At 33.7% G+C, this 18,657-nt stretch overlaps 1 protein-coding gene across 2 annotated transcripts in view; it reads left to right on the top strand.

Annotated features, from left to right (window-relative positions):
* Window positions 1–18,657, top strand: part of LOC145662478 (uncharacterized) — an 846,748-nt gene that overhangs the window by 596,357 nt on the left and 231,734 nt on the right. For both annotated transcript variants that reach the window (XM_081728085.1, XM_081728084.1), the window contains exon 3: window positions 13,106–13,314. In XM_081728085.1, coding sequence (XP_081584211.1) covers window positions 13,106–13,314 — 209 coding nt within the window. The remainder of the gene's footprint in view (window positions 1–13,105; window positions 13,315–18,657) is intronic.

Below are 18,657 nucleotides of genomic sequence, written 5' to 3' on the forward strand. Positions count from 1 at the left end.
CAACGTCTATTGTTAGATCTCCACGAAATGTATACAGGGCTACTGGTATATCCTTTCAAACCAAAAAGAATAACGAAAGTCGGTGCACCTTGTTATGAGTGAATATACACACATTATGGTAGGTTAATTTCACACTATACCCATTGAGATGTTTTCATTTTAACTTCAAAGATTCTAATTACATCATAACAGGGGTAAAAATGGATCTGAAAATGTAGGGGGACATGACATCACGTTGTCCCCCGTAGCTGTCTTTGCCCATTGTAATTTTTTTAGGAAGTAGAGAGACTCCATATAGCTATATTTTCTGGAAATGGGGGAACGACGTTCCCCATGTTCCTCCTTAAATTTACCCATGCATCAGGCCCGTAGCCAGACCAAAAATATAGGAAGACCGGTAGAATAGGGGGAACGATCCAACAACAATAGCGTTCATCACCATATTATAATTCATTTGCAAGCCTACCGTGAAAATTGTAGAGGGCCAGTAAAAATTTAGGGGGTCCAGTCCTCTAGCCCCCCTGGATAATGGGCCTTCCATGCATTCCAATGAAATTTATATGGGACCTCAGGGAAAACAAACAAACAAACAAACAAGCAAAAAGAAAATAAATCAAAATCTGTGTACTTCGAGGTTGTGTGCAAACATACCACAATACACACACACACACACAAACACCCCCCCAGATGCACCCACATTAACAGAAAGAACGGGTTGAATTGAGAACTACGCGTATATATTTTTTTATCAAGTCAGTAAAGAAAAGGACATGTTTAGGTTACAAAAGAAAAGTTACACTATGAAGATAAATCTGTTAATTACACTGCGATTTCAGATATAATTTATAAACTGAAGCTTTTACAGTACCGATTGCTGAAATATTAAGGTTCTTTTTTCCTACTTATTCCTGAATGTTTTATATATACAGGGTGGTAAGAAACTATTCGAACAAACTTCGGGAGCTGATTCCCGACACCAAAAGCAACAAAAAAGTCCTCTGAAACTTTGGTCAGTAATGGATAGTTCCGGCGATATAAGGTGCCGAAACCGTGGGAAAATGAACCTCAGAGGGCTGTAATTCTAAAACAACGCAACGTAGAGAGTGCGGTTTAAAACACAACACTCGAAGTCATAACGGCTCGTTTGAAAAGTGTATGTTTCAAATCTCCGCGAGATGTGTGCGAGGAATTTCTTAAAGGAACGTAGGGATTTCTTGCCAGGTTATAGGGAATCCCTAAGTTCTTTCGGGGAATTCCTCGTACACATCTTGCGGAGGTTTGAAACATACATTTTCCAATCAAGTAGGTATGACTTCGAGTGTCATGTTTTAAACCGCACTCTCTACGTTGCGTTGTTTTAGAATTACAGCCCTCTGAAGTTCATTTTGTGTGTGTGTGTGTGTGTGTGTGTGTGTGTGTACGTATGATTGGGAGTGTTTTATATATTTTATTATTATTATTGTATTACTAATTATGATACTATTGTATTGCATGGTCAAGTGGGAGACAAGGCAGGAGCCTTAACTTCGCCATGTAAAATAAGACTAAATAAATAAATAAATTTTTGCACGCTTTCGGCACCTTATATCGCCGAAACTATCCCTCACTGACCAAAGTTCCAGAGTACTTATTTGTTGCTTTTGGTGTCGGGAATCAGCCCCTGAAGTTTGTTCAAATAGCTTCTTACCATCTTGTATATAAAAAATAATGACATTTTTTAGAAGTTTAATATGTTTCGGTTAACCGAACTATTAAAGAACAACAGTCTGTTAATCTGTAAGTCATATTTTATATGTTGAATGAAGATTCTTATAAAACTTTCTCCCATACAGTTATGCTTTGGATTACTTGTACTTGGATGTTTATATTTACGTATATCATATTTCTTTTTCTTTCGTGAAGACCTATCAACAAGCATTTATGTAAATGTGGTTGAAGAAGCGCGCCACGCACTAAAATGTTTTTCCTGCAAGCTTGAAAAAGGGTCTCAACTAGCAGAATATCAAGAATCGTGAATTGTTTGCGGGATATTTTATGTGACTTGTTACAATAATTCTCATATGTATCTTACAGAGATATAACGTTTTATGCTCGAACTTGATATTCATGTGATATACTGGCTTTTATGAACATTTTTTTAACTTTTCTTGACTATCATATGTAAGAAATGCTGGCCTTTACTCAACTCCTTTTTTATGGCGCTAAGATTGATTTGTTCTTTACTAGTCTTTCTGACTCACTATCCCTAAGAGTGACACAAATACTATTTTTAAATAATAAATGCAAATCTATATCATGTATCGTCAAATGTTAGATATTTATTTTGTAAAGAGATGAAACTGTTCTAGTCAATTGCAACAAGCTTTCACCTTAATATCTAACGAACATTTAAGATATATCGTATAGTGACAGTTATTCAGTTTTACTACTAGAGCCTATATGCTGAAATATATTTTCCAATAGTCTTCAGTTATACAGACAGGGTGCGGCAGAAATATATAACAATTTTGTAATTGGGATAAGTTTTGTATATTCGGAAAGAAAATTGATGCACATTTCGTTATTAAATTTAGTGTATGTTGCCAGTATTATCCACACCGAAAAGAAAAGTTTTAGAACAGCTAAAGTATTGCAAACGTTCGCTATTTTCATTTTCATTCACGTAGTACTTGAGACTTACTCTGAAATTAGTTATAGCATTACGAAGTATGTTTATCATTAATATCAGAATTAATATACGTTAGATGGAAATCTTCAGTTGAGATAACGTAGCGTTAAGTTCGGTGGTGTAACGCACAGGGAGAAAGAGGTGGTCATTGTAAAGTAGAATGCAGCAACTACATCATGCTTTCACCGAGTCATGTCTTTTAAATAGACAATGATTCTGTTGTGTGTGTATGCTGCGAACAATCCGTCGTCATTATAGTATCAGTCGTCGTGGTTGAGTAACTTGTCGCAACATGATTTAGTTGTGGTTGCGAACTTTAAAGAAACTGCATAAGCAGCGAAACAAAAGCAAGCTAGAAGACTGCCATTTGTGAGAACACCAGCAAACTTCGAGGCAGTACGTTACGCTATAGAAATTAGTTTTTGGCGTTCAATTCGTCCATATTCCACTATTTTGAACACTTTAGGCCGAACCTGTTGACGAATTCTGAACTTGGATTTGCGTTTTCACCCCTTCCAATTAGTGCTTACATAGGATGCAAAATCTCGTGATTATGCGAACCGATGTCGTTCCGTTGAAATCATGTTGGAAGTATAGACTCATAACGCTATTTTAATCATGAGTGATAAGATCCATTTTCATCCCTCAGGTTTCGTTAAAAATAAACAGAACTTTCGTTATTGATCTGCAGCGAACTTAAGAGAATTTCATAAACGCCCACTTCACTCATAATGAGTACTAATATAGTGTGGAGTGTCAAGTCGTGGAGTCGTTGATCCGTTATTTATTTCAAACAGGATAGTCAAACTGTGACAGTGACTTTTGATCAATATTTTTCGATGTTAACGATATTTAACAGTCAACTTCGAAAAATGCAACTGAACAATCTTCAAATGTGGTGCCATACATCATGGGTTTCTGTAACAGTATTTGGAGGTATGTTTTCACAACGTCTAAGTACACTACATGGAGATATTCCTGTCCGACGCGGCCACCCAATCTGTCTGCGTGTGTGTACTTTTTAGTGGTGTCATCTGAAGTCTAAAGTTTTTATTAATAAAAGAGTACAATTTGGAAGAATTGAAGGTTGCCACCTCAAGTGAAATTATTTCAATACTGATGCTTCTTGATGTTATGACAAATTTCAGAAAAGGACTTCATCAATGTGTGAATGGAAATAGAAGACACTTGTCAGCCGTTCTTTTCCATACTTAAACTGTGTTCTTAAAATTGTTTCCTGCTGCCAATAACAGGGGCAAAATATGATGTATTTCTGCCAACAACAACGTCAATATATAGTGTATATCTGACAAAAATAATGTCAAAGTATGATGTACTTCTACTACTCTCAGACCTAATATTCTGCAATGTAAGAATGAAACTGAAAATGGCGGACACGTGCGTGACAGTATTTTCTAATGTTTTTTTTTTTTTCTGGTGAGGATAGTAATGGCAAATTATGATGTAATGTACACTCTTTTGCTTTCAAAACTGCAGACGTTATTCCAATTGCAATACTGTCAGGTAATTCTGTCCTACCCAGTACAATATTTTAAAGTAAATAATCAATCGTATAAATATAAAGCTCGGTATAAGAAATCACAGATAAAAACTCTCATATGTTTGTTTGACTACATTTCTTAAGTCACAGATGCCAAGATTACTTGATTTTGGTTGAGATGTAGAAGAAATGGCTTTTTTGGAGCAATTAATTATGGAAAGGAGACCAGGCAAAAGGCGAATGGTAATTTATTTGCAGTCAATAGAGAAGACTAGATGTAAATGTGATTCCATTAGAGAGAGTGTTTTAAATTCCGTCCATTAAAATCATTAAATTTGCATATTGGTGTTTTGTGTGTGTGTGTGTGTGTGTCGGTAAGAGACAGTGAGTTTCGTAGGAAAAAAAAATAGTTTAAATCTCTTGGAAACTGAATCATTTCTTAATTGATAATTTTTTTATTACCTTAAAATTTCCCACTATAATATAGATTAATTTCACTATTTTTACGTTTTATATAAAAATAATTTTGAAAGCTTTTAATTGACATAGAATTTTCTAAGTACGTACACTATTGAATGTATTCTGGAATCACAGATAGGTTATTTGCTGCCAATCAAGTAACTTCTACGTAACGATCAAGTGATAATGTAATCACTTTAATGTTAGAATTGCTTTCTTTAGCACGAATCATCAATTTCATGCCTTTTCTCGTCACATTCTACCGTACCTTGGTCTATCATCATCCGTAACAATGCAATTTATTCAGAAATATTATTCTGAACAGGTTTATTCCTGAACTAAACTACTTTCTACACATGTACATTCTCTCCTTAACTCTCGAGAACATTTTTTAAATGCTTTTCTATCTCACTTAACTAAGTATCTCTATCCTTCTACATGAATATATCTCGTGCAATTTAAGCAATTTTCATCCCTCTTTCGTGACGTCCGTCCTTGCAATAAGGTTTTCCTCTTCCTAAAGGACCGTTTCAACGTTTAATATCAGTTCCCTTTCATAATTTACATTTCACTAATAATATGGTTTTAGTACCTTTAAAAAAATGATGTTTTACTTCATTCTCTGCAGATTTTGTTTTAATTATCACAATTTCCTTCTTTACACTCACCGTTTTTTTGTCATTTACACATTTGTATGTATCCTCTGTTATTTGTACATTTTCTTCCTCATATGTTGCAACTTCCTATTGATTTTCGCTTCACATTCCACTATAAGAATTGTATCACTTATAAAACAAATATGTTTAACTTTTTTAAATTATTTTTACTAAAGTATAATAGTCACAGTATGTTTCCTTTACTATTTCTTCTTAATACATTTTGTCTGTTAAGCAACATAATAAGCATAATTCGTCTAATTTTGCTTCAACTACCATAATGGACTTAGTCATAAATGTAAGTTTCGAGTGATTCCCATTATTACCATTACCAGAGGTTATTAAATACTAGTTTTATCTTTCATCAACGTTTTTTGTAATTAACTTTTCCATTATTATCAGAACTGTATATAGTGTGAGAGTTTTTAATTATTTTTTAAAAAGTAATTTTTAATATAAAAGTTATTACGATTTTCTATCAGTACAATAATTAGCTAAAAGGTTGCACTGAACACAATGTTATGCTTATAAGTCGGGTACAGGTTATTTTTTGTTACCGGGGCTGCTCCGAGGCATAGTGAAGGGCAACAAGATCGTCAGTAATGACAATGGGATTATTGTTGTGATGATTGAAGGAGACTCAGAAATATAGCGAGAGGGAAACATGTTGCAAAATATATACAGTTGGGATCTTTTAACATTAAAGATTTTGTTTGTTTGTAATAAGTCTGCTAGATAAATTTATCTTGAATAAAATAGACTACACTTTTTCTAAAAGAGCATACAAAGATTTAAAATCAATACGGTACTTACGATCTCAGTGTTGTCACATTTCTCTCCCTGCGAGTAAATGTGATTATGATAATGGAATCTCTTATTATATATATATATATACAGTATATATATATATATATATATATATATATATATATATATATATAAAACATCATTCTGGAAAACGAAATTAACTCTAACTACTGCAACAATATAATACTAATTTTCTCTGAAAGTTTTGATACAGTTATCTGGGTTTGTGCACTGGATAAATTTGTGGTTTCCAAAAGACAAATTAATAAAGATGTATGAGATGTTATTCACGAATAGATATCTTACACTGCAATATACCACCCACTTAACAGAACGCTGATTAAACAAGCTAGGAATCCTGTCAATAGTGGTCAGATAAACGATAAACTCGAAACAAGAGAGGTATAAATAAGGACCACGATGACTCAGTGATAGAGTGCACACTTTTGATTGATAGGGTTCGTGGTTCACATCCAGCTCTTTCCAACTGGCCGGTATTGAGGACAAAATACCGTGGGGTTTCTCGGCTGTTTTCCTGTTTCCTCCGGTTTTCATCACTCCATCATTTACATCCATTAAATCATCATTGTCTGCCTTAGCCTCGGTGCATAACCGTGGGACGTTAAACTAAAAGAAAAGTGACACGTGCAAGTTTGGGACGTCAATAAAAATGCTGTTCAACAATATAGCTATTACAACTCATTTAATTTATCTGTGCGTGCAACAAAGTTGTGAACTATATTTTTTGTTTACAAGTGACATCAGTCACATGACAGTATGGCCTGAGGTGTTGATATTACTTGAAATTTCCCTCATATGCCGTGTTTCAAGAAAATCAAAAAGATATGCAAAACTGAATTATATTGAAGGAGAGAAGACGTGTACACACTTGTTATATCAGCCGATGCACTAACCATGCCTCACCATCAGAAATGTTCGCCGCGTGACTAGCTAGACTTCCATGTTATCACGGTGAACGGAGAAACAGATTACTAACAAGTAACATTATTTTCAGTTTTCTTTAGTCATATGGGCTTAAAATACCGATGAAATTAGTAAACAAATAGAAATAAGTAGAACAAATAGAAATCACTGCCACTACAATCTATGAAGGACTACGGCTAGCCAGATGCAGCACATTCAACTTGGTTATACTTGGTCAGCTCATCAGCTCTCAGGGGTCATTCCTGACTTGCTGAACTTGAGTTCGCTACTACTTAATCCACCACCACTAGATACTGTTTTTAAGAATTAACGCTTTTGAGACAAGAGAAGCACACTTTTTAAACGCTATTTTATAAATTTTCCCCTCAAAAACTGTTCTAAAAGCGTTTAAATTATATTTTATATTTTACAGTGTACCTTAGTGTCCTTAACAGCCTCGATGCTGAAAGGGACTTGAAAAACGAATGCAATAAATTAAATTTAAACAATACAGTTTAAGGTTTCAAAAAAATCGTTAAATTGCAACGACGCTAACATCTTTCAGCGTCAAGGATGCATACGATAGCACAGTTGTCACCCTGACTGCTTACTGTTAGATATCAGCTTGACGCATTGAGACTTTTGTCTTTTAGAAATAGGGTAGTTTGCAAAACTCTAAATTCTGTACATTGTTGTATTAACTCATAGCAGTACACGTCATATATATTTCAGTGAATTTACAGATAATTGCAGAAATGATGATGCGTAAAGTTTATAAGAAATCACATGGCAAATAAGGAAATACGGAAGATTACAAAGAGATACTGAGCAATTCGATGCGAGGAAAAGTGTAAAGTATTAGCATTGAATTTCATACTGTGAAACAATACAATGAATCGCTAGAAAATCACGATGATACACTATTATTGGAAAGAGCCTGACATGGACAAAATATGACAGTGTGTTGATATTACAGGAATTTCTGGCAAAAATATTCTAATAGTAATATCATTATGCTGCAATGGTAAAAATGATGGGCTTATAATTTTATCACGAATCACTGACAAATATATATATATATATATATATATATATATATATATATATATATATATATATATATATATATATATATATATATATATATACCTAGATAATACTTTGAAGAAGCATATCCTTAAAACAGGGCCAGCACAAAACGGCACAAAACTAGTACAAAATTTTAGCATAGAAGAAAGATTTTTATTTGACAAAATTGGGGGCTGGGGTATTGGCCCCCAACATATTTGAAAGGGGTATACGTGTAAAACGAGGGCAGTATAATACTTGAGGTTTGTGGCGCAAAAGGGTACAAAGCTAGCCGAAAACTTTGGCATGGAAAAAATTGTAAAGCGGTACGCTGCGGCCATGGCGTCAAGAATATTCAATAAGGGTATATCTTCAAAACGGAAGCAGAACAAAATACAGGATTTGCGGCACAAAACGACATAAAATAATACAAAACTTTCGCGTAGAAAAAAAATTTTCAATTTGAAATGTTGGGCTGGGAACATGGGTCCCAATTTGATTGTTATATTATTTGGAAAACAGGGGCAGTGCAAACGTGTGGTTTGTGGCATAAAAGACCACAAAACTTTTTCATAGAAAAAATCAATTTGTAAAATTTGCAGCTGAGAACATGGCTCAACTATATTTGATAAGATGTTTCTTGAAAAACGGGAGCGATACCGAATTCGGGGTTTATGGCAAAAGCGCATAACTAGCATAAAACTGAGGTATACCAAAACCTTTCAATTTTTAAATTGAAGTGCTGGGGACATGGGTTGTAGTGTATTTTGATAGGAGTATATAGTTAAAACGGGGGCAGCATAAAAATTGGGCTTTGCTGCACAAACTTTTGCAAGGAAAAACTTACAATTTGTAAAGTGGTAGGCTGAATGATTCTATCTACCATTTTTTAGTGCTTTACTTTAACTAAAAACTGGTTACTGCATAAAGCGGCAATAGTACAAAACTTTGACATCAGAAAACTTTCCATTTGGAAATATTCGGTACTGGAGATACGGACCTACTGTCTTGTGCTTTGATGAATCTTGATTCTATTATTTATTTCATAAATAATGTCATTATACACGGTTTACTTACATGGCGAATTTGATAAATAGATAGAAAGATTACCAACATGATTGGTGTAGTACAGAAAGGCTTCAATCACATTAAATAATTTAATAAAATACTATTTATTTATTTATTTATTTTATTTATTTATTTATTTTATTTTTTATTTTTTTATTTTATTTATTTATTTATTTTTTGTAGACTCTTGCTAAACAAAACATCTATATTTCATGTGTTCTGCAGCAATCGAATAAAAGTGAGTGACTATTGACTCACGCAACTGTTGTTGCTCAACAACAGCAAAAATATAAAATAACTCAGCTTCACTTTTTTTTATCGCTAGATTACACTGCATTATTTCGAGTCAGCAAAAATTTTCATGGTAAGTAGCGTTCATACTGCAGCATCAGCATGCCAATAATTTTTGACCACGCTGCTGATGAAACAAGGAAAATCAAAAGTAAGGGAAGAATATCAAAGACAACAGTTAATATAGCAGACTTAGAGAGAGGTGGTATTGGAGAAGGGTGGAGGGAGGCAATACTCCAACACACCACTCCTTCCCATCTTGATGCGTGTGATGTAGGAGTATATGATATATACCAAACTCCCTTCTGCCTTGTTGCCCTGTATTGATGATGCTCTCGTATCACGATTCGCGGCCTTTCCACTTCAATTCTTCGCCCGCTCACTGGAAAATCCTAGTTTCACAATGGAAAAGGGTGATTCTTTCATCTCGTACGAAAGAAAGGGGGTAAAAGGGAACAGGGATAAACAAAGTGAGAAACGAGAATGAGAAGGTAGAACCTCATAGACGCCAAAGAACGGTGCATTTTCCATTTTTCTCACTTAATATGGTGGTAAATTTTCTCTTCGGTAAGGTGTTTTCATCTCTCACACTACAAACAGTGAGCAAATCTTTTTTTCTTCTTTTTTTTCGTTTTCCCAGAAGGACTGAAAACTGTTTTATTCAGTAGAAAACTCCATTTCTTTCATTCTTTTAACCCCCTTCTAGCTTCTTTCCCCTTTTGACTTTTCTCCAAATCGTTAAAGTTTTCCGAGATATAAATTCTTTTTTATTTTACTACGTTATAAATTATTTCGCTTAAATTCACTATTATTATTATTATTATTATTATTAAAAGTCTATAACATTTCTTCTTTTTCTCCTTAAGAGAAAAGAACATTTGGAAAGTTTAGAACAGTAGACAAAACATTAATTTCATTATTATTAAAGAACTGGACAGAAGTGAGTGACTCATCATTGCCCAGGCCATTGAAACTATTGTTTAAAAATGGTGCAAAACTTGAGCGTATTTATTTTGTAGTGAAATTGCATAGTAAAGCAAAATTGATCGAAAAAAAAAAAAAAAAACAGGTCGCACGTTTTCCAATATACCACATGTGTGTTTTCCAATAATTAGCGTTCATTTACCACAAAAGCAATGGATTTTAAGATCTTTTAAAAAACTATGTATCGTAATGGGAGCAAAAGGGAGTTTAAAAATTTTGACAAGAATCAGGCCGGTAGCCAGCCCAAAAATATAGGGGCGCCCGGCTGAAGTTGGGGGGGGGGGCGATCCAACCATATTATAATTGATCACCATATTATAGTTCATTTGTAAGCCCACCGTGAAAATTTTAGGGGGGCGCAAAAATTTAGGGGGTGCCCGACCCCCCTAGACCACCCTGGATACGGGCCTGACAAGAATAGTGCATCTAACAAATCCCTGAAGTTTCGGACTTGTAACTTAATATATAAACACCCTACTTAAAATAACTAAATCAGTATTTAAGTGTTTTAGAGAATTTCGCATTTAAAGGGGGTAAGGGGCGCGCCATTTCTTCAGTATTAAAAGTTCCCACTATTTGGCACAGAAATATACCAAATGTAAGGATTCCCTTAAGCTGGAGGTATAAATTTAAAAGTTCAAATACTTAATTAAAAATAGTGAAAAATACCGTGTTTTGCCATTTTAGAAACTTCTGTTCCTAACGAAAGTTCCACAAAATTTTATATATATATATATATATATATATATATATATATATATATATATATATATATATATATATATATATATATTCATTATTTATACAGATAATACCAAATCGAAGAATTTGCTAAAGTTCGATTCGTAAAACTTAGTATTTAAAATCTTAATTAAAAAGAATAAAGTCCTTGTCTCACTGTAAAGAAAACTCGACTTTTAAGTACGGAAAGAGGGACAAAAAACGAAATGTTTTTTTTTAGTTTAATGTCCCATGATTATGTTCGTTAGGCTAAGTAAGACGGATGATTAAGGCAAATGAATTGTAATGGAAGAATTAATGGAATGAGAAAGTGGAAGGAAATGAGAATACCAGAGAAAGTCTACGACATGATGTTCACAATACAAAACTTACTTGGTCGGGAATCAAACCAAGGACCTAACTCAGCAGAGGTAAGCGCTCTACCAGTAAACCAGCGCTTATTGATATATCTTAGTGTTTCCGCTATATGAAAATCAATGTTGTAATCGAAAGTAGGTATATTAGTAAATTTCAATCACTTGTAGTTTCGGTAGAGTATTATGAATGGTGATGGTATGTTCTCATTAGACGTTCAATCGATTGCTAAAATCCGCTTGAGGCTATCTATTATCGTTTTTGTTCTATGAAGATCAACGTTAAAACCGGAAACGGTTAGTTTCTACCACTTCCGGACACTCAATTCGTTGCTAGGGGCCGCGGTGGCTCAGTGGTAGAGCGTTCACCTCTGGTGCTTGGGGTCCCGGGTTCGATCCCAGCCCCCGCCAAGTGAACTTTGTGGTGGACAAACACCGTGCTCGTGGGTTTTCTCGGGGTTCTCCCGTTTCCTCCCACTTTCTTCATTCCACCATTTCACTCATCTTTCATCATCACCGTCTCCTTTAGCCTAACCGGCATAACCGTGGGACGTAAAACTTAAAGATTTCATTTCATTTCATTTCAATTCGTTGCTAAAACCACTTCTCGATGTCTCTTACCGTTTTTCCTCTGATACCTATACTTCCTTAGCCTAACAGGTATAATCGTGGGACGTTAAACTATAAACTTCTGATACCTATTAACAGACAGATGAACGGACATAGCCGTGCTATAAGACTTCCAAAACTTTTGCACAGTATAGTTTGGATGCCCAAAAGCTGGAGACTTTTGGACAAACAGGTTTTGTGTTATATTTACAGCAACCTTTAACTTTGATACGATAACTTTTCTGTCTGAGATATGATAGTACCATAGTAGTCTGTATAGTATTTGAAGTTACACAAACATATATCTATTTTTTTTCAAGAGTATTATTCTAGTTACTGCTCTCGCCTGTCCACTGAACATTTAACTCAAATCTATAAGCATTTTTGAAACTGCAGATGTAAAAAAAAAAAAAAAAAAAAAATGAAATATTTCAGTTTAAATTTCCACGATTGTGTCCTTTACACTAAGGGAGATGATGATTAAGGCAAGAGAATGATCATGGACAAATTATTGAAATGAGAACTTGAGAGTAAACGGAAGTATCCCGAGAAAACTCACAAACACGATGAAACCTGGAGATATAGTTATAACCAATGCTCGAAAAATTTTCTTCTGGTCAGTTCTGAAAACCTAGCGTTACAATAATACTAATCTTCATTAATTTGATACATTGGCCTACATGGCTTGGGCGTAAATTAACAAGGAGTTCACTAGTAATTACGAACACAAAATCGATGACATGAGTGCAATAAATAACTTCATTTCCTCTCAAATACAAAACATATCAAACTTACCTTATTACAAAATAATATCCCTTCACTCTACCATTTACATTCCAGAGGACAAAGTAAGTTTAATTGAATTCTTGTATAATGTATTTCGTTGACCCTAAGAAGTAATTAATAATTTTTCTTTTGCTCTGGTTATCAACAACAATATTTTATTACCATAGACCATTTTATTTTCTCTCTCCAGGTGTGCGCAGCCTACGCGAAGTATCCGTACTATCACCAGGTGCAGTGGTTGTAGGAGATAAAGTGACTCTTGAATGCCACTACGATTTGGAGGACGGAGAGAATCTGTATGTTGTCAAATGGTATAAAGGAAAACAAGAATTTTATCGATTTGTAGCCAAAGAAGATCCACCTCAAAAAATATTTCCTCTTCCAGGAGTTAGCGTGGATGTAAGTACATTTTCTTTCTGTAATTATAATTGTTTCTTTGTAGGAACGACGAAGCAAATGAGCTCAGGTTTAGCTCTTTCAGAATGCTCTGATATCTAAGGAAATTTCAGAGTTCGGTTACGAATCCACTCCTTGAATTCTAACCAACCTCAAATTTATGATTCATTTTGTGATTAACTTCTGAATGGGACAACCAATCGACTGACAACATATACATTCCTCAAAGGTGCACATTTGGGGGAGGTTCGACGAATTTCAGACAAATTTCTAAAAAAAATGTTATGTTTAGCAATTTGTGAAACCCTAATGTTCCTGAATCAATGATTGCTAAATTACACTACATGTCTAAGCTTAATACTTGTAAGGACTTCCTAAGTTTAGTAGTAGGAAGATAGGAGAGTTTCAACATATAAAGAAAACAAAAAAAAATCACTTACAAAGCTCCTGACTCTACCCTAATTATCTTAAAGTTATAGCTCGTACAGCATCGTCTTTAGTTGACTTTAATAGAGTTGACTTTAGAATAGTATCACACAAATATATCACGATTCAGAAATTCTGGACATATTTTAAAAAAGGTTTCTAAAAATGGCACCTTTTAAATGTAACACTCTTATTTGGCCCTCATGGTAGGGTGATTACAAAAGTACACTCAAAATTTTTCAGTTTCTGTAATATATGTTTGCAGAGTTCCATTAATTTATGAATAATAAGTATGAATATTGTATAATAAGGATAGTCCACACACAATTCAAGGACCTTGAAGAAAATAACCAGCATTGATGCAATACTGTTAAGACTGACACAGTGTGTGACTAGATATTTTATGGTGATAATTTTCCAAAACTCCTGTTTTGCTTGATCATGCACATAGGTAGGTGAGATCATGTACTACACTGGTATAATGTAGAAAATATAAAACATGTTTCAGAAATTATGCAACAGCGATCATCTGTATAATATTCTATGATACATTATAGTACTTAATAGCGGAACTGTGAAATTGTAAGTATAAATTGTAATAGAAAAATAACAAACAATCATGAAATAGACACTTACTTAACGCATAAAACCGCATTGAAACAAACATGTACCTCAAGGCTACAGTCAGAGCACTAAGATATAAGGAACCGAAACAATTTTTGAAGGAGCGCTGATCAAAGTTTAACCCATCATGCATTAGGATACATTTTAACAAACAATTGAAAGTTTCAGAAAGCAGAATAAGATCCCTCTTGACCACCCACTAGCTACGTGTCTGAGGTATCTTCATAAAACAACTTTCGATATTGTATATTGCATATTGCATATTCGATTGTCTCATTTGTCTCATTACTATGTCGTTCACTAACAGTATGTTAGTTCCCACTTGCGTGATTTCTCCTGTTATTACATTCAATGAATGTCTCCATGTTCTCTCTTAGTTCATGATTGCGCGAACTATCCTATTTAGGTGGAGAATTACCAACCCACGTAGCTTACGTGGGAGTTTCCAGATTAGCAGTAAACTATGTACTATGCTAGCTTAAACAATTACCTAACTCAAATACACATTACGTTCTGTGTTAGGAAACATATATGCAATATTATACAGACGAAAAGCTAATGTCAGACAGAGAGATACACACATACATTACATTACTTCTTATATTAGTATAGATGATTTATCTTCATATAAAATTATTTTCTCTATAATTCCATGAACAACGATAGATTATTAGATTCATTTCAGTAGGTGCTAGTTATTTGCTTGCAGGTTACTTCGACATCACATTAACCCTGGATACGTTTTTAATAGACCAAATGGATGAATCATCCAGATATACACATATTGTATTTCACATATTGCATTGTACACATATTGTATTATATACACAGAAATTATATTTGTAACAATAATGTTAATATTTAAATCCTGTATAAATCCTATATATAACTGTAATAATATCTTGCATCAATTTTTGTACCGATGGAGAAGTAGGATATTTAGTATCGGTAGAATCAAAATTTGGTGATTTTATTTATTTAAATTGCGTAATTTATATTTATCAAACATCTGAAAACAATGCACATTAAGACATCTCCAGAGGTAAATAAATCGTTTAAGCGTTAGAATAAATAATACTTACAATATAATACTGTTAATAGAATAATGGCACTATTCTCCTATAAATTCATATACTAGAATCACGTTCGTTTTCTTTTTCAACAGCTCCTGACCCAAAACCAAAAATATATACTAAAACTCGGATTTGGAATATCAGTGTAATTATCACAAACATTTCCCATATTAGTATCTCCAATTCATTTATAAATAATTTGCTCATGGCTTTAAAAATGGTAGAAGTTATAATAGATCTGGATTTCACTGTGTAATTGAATACAACAAACAATTCATATACAAATTATAAATAATCTTTGAAATCATCACGGAACGAAGAAAAAACACAACCTTTGGAATAGCAAGGCAAATATTAAGGTGAAAATTCTTCTAGGAGAAAATGATGATTAAAACATCACAAGTAATAAAACGTGTAACGAACTGGTACGTTATAATGGATTATTTCTATTTGAAATTATAAAAAAATGTAGAAAATATGTCAGATGACTATCAGTGATTTTGGTAAGCTTAAGATATGTGAGTTCTTTCAGTCTACATGATCATTCGCAAAATATTTTGGAAAAGTAATCAGCGAAAGAGGAAGTACAGTCAGAAATAATATTAAGTATAGTTTGGAGGCTAAGAAATGATAGCTCCAACCTATACTTAATGTTGTTTCTGACTGTACAAGAAGGTGAAGATTCAGTCCCTGAGGGACATAGGAGCACGCATACAAAGTGTTTTTGTTAATTAAACAATAATATAACAGAAATAGGAAAGTGGGGCAAACTCTGGTGGAAAGGAGTTATGGTCGTGCATATTTTAGAGAACACTTTAATTATTTATATTAAAAGCAAAAATGTCTATATCTAATATTTTTATTTTAAAACAACCAACATTAAAAAATATTGCGGCAAAACTCCAGTTTTATTTACGACCAAATTTTCAGAATATATATGTCGAGAGCTTTCAAGCCAAACTATAAAAAAATCGTAGTATTTTGGTTACTTTATTACAATAACACTTAAATATATGACACAGTATTAAATTTCAATTGGCCTGTGATATTATGATCAGTAAAAAATATGTAGTCAAATGCACTGAAAGTTTGTCTATTAAAGGAATCTATAGTGAGTGAATCTACGTTTATAAGGATAATCAGGAAGAAATTACATTAATGCTTATGTTTTAATAGCGAGAGAACAGTTTCTAACCACCTTTGGATTGTCTGTTTCCTCTGTGTATAGAAATATAAACTGCTTGACATCCGACTTCGTAATGTTATGAACTCTATCACGGTGGAAAATCGGTGTTTGTACAAATACTTGCCAAAGAACATTGTTCAAAGGAACACATCTGACATCTACTTTATCTGGCCATCTTAATCCATTACATGGTACCTGGAGATCCATAAAAGTAACAAGACATTCTTGGTGTTCATAAGAAAGAGCCAGAACATACGCAACCCTCCACATCAAGTCATATACACATGCAATAAAATTATTAAGTACAGAGTGCAAAATATTTGCTTATAGTTCAGTTTCTTGGATCGTGTCTCACAGTCTCTTGGACATGAATTTTGAAATCTTGGACATCAATAAAACTGAAGTTTCGCCGCAATAAATTTTCAAAATGATTGTTTTCTTTATTTAAAAACCTTAGATAGACATTTCTCCTGTCAGTATAGATAATCAAAGAGTTCTCCAAAATATACACAACCTTAACGCCTTTCCACCAGAACATGTTTCACTTTTCTATCTCTGCTATTATTGTTTATATTAAAGAAAAGCATGGTTGCATGCCGTTAGGGGCAAAAATATTCCCCTCCTTATACAGTCAGAAACTATAGGCTATACAGTCAGAAACTATAGGCTGAAACTATCTTTTCTTACACCTCCAACCTAAACTTAATGTTGTCCCTGACTGTACATCCTCTACCAGTAACTACTTCTCCAGAATACTTGGTAATAATCATTTATGAATGAGAGGGCTTACTATGTTAGGTGGACTAAAATTTGTGAATAGCAGTTTGCATGATTTCAAAGAAAACTAACTAATAGTATTAGTTGTTTGTTGTAGTTTTACATCTTTTAAAAGCACCGACGCTATATGAGCCTTAGATATGCAGTTAAAGTTAGAGTCTAAGTCACCGTAATGCATTCCATGCTATTCTACCGAATATTGAATCCGGGATACATCATAGGCGCTAACTCTAGAAACTAAATCAGTGGGAGGACAGCAAACAGACAGTGACTTAATGCCTTGATTTACAATAATCCTTGACAGGATTGTTGTCGATAGGGTAATTTCATAAGCTGGAACAACAGTTATATTCAGTAAGAACAAGATTATTTTATGGATATTGTACATATCTAAATGAGAAAAATCCGTTATCCGGACAGCGGTATATTGTACAAATATATGGAATCCTCTTGTTTCCTACAGAAATCAGTACGGAGCCTAAGTTACCCATATGCTAACTACCCACTGCCCTTAGATGTTACATCATGTCATTGCTGGATGTCTAACATCTAACAATATTTAGTATATTACATACATATACGTATGTTACATTCGTCAGCTGTATGTTATATACGTCCATTTGTGAGATCGTAACTACCTATATTGTTTCATACGGAAGGTACGTATAGATGGAACACTTATATGGAAAATATTATAAAACATGCGTTTTCAACTATACGTTTGATGTACATTAACTCCAAAAACTACAGGATTTACAAATGTAACTTTTTTTTATATACGCCGCACAATTTTTTCTCAGAGTATATACAGTATTGTTCAAAATATTCTGGTATTCAATGTTCTTTGAAAGAAGGTAACTATTCATTAGTGTGTGTTTAGATTTGAAAGCATGTTTAGTGCTACATTGCGATGTTGCAAATTTGCCGTACATTTACCTAGCCAGTTATCACTGTACAGATTTTATTCAGTTCAATCCAAGAAATCGTTAGTACGTTTTCTATTGATACTTAGGTTGTGTAGCAACAATCTCCTTATCAAAACAAAGGCTTTTACCTGTAATTATTTATAATACCTTTATCTTTTTATCAAATGTATAGTACATTAAAAGTATATAGTTAAACAGCCAATGAAGTTTTGCAGTAACATCATGTCATCAGCAGCCAATCACAACAGTGTGTTCGTCTCATTTAGTGTTAGTACTACATGATTAAAGGATGGTTCGCATACTGCCATGATTTCCCTCTTACTTTCAGAAGGGA

The sequence above is a fragment of the Thermobia domestica genome, chromosome 10 (assembly GCF_964235325.1).
Source record: "Thermobia domestica chromosome 10, izTheDome1.hap1.1, whole genome shotgun sequence".
NCBI lineage: Eukaryota > Metazoa > Arthropoda > Insecta > Zygentoma > Lepismatidae > Thermobia > Thermobia domestica.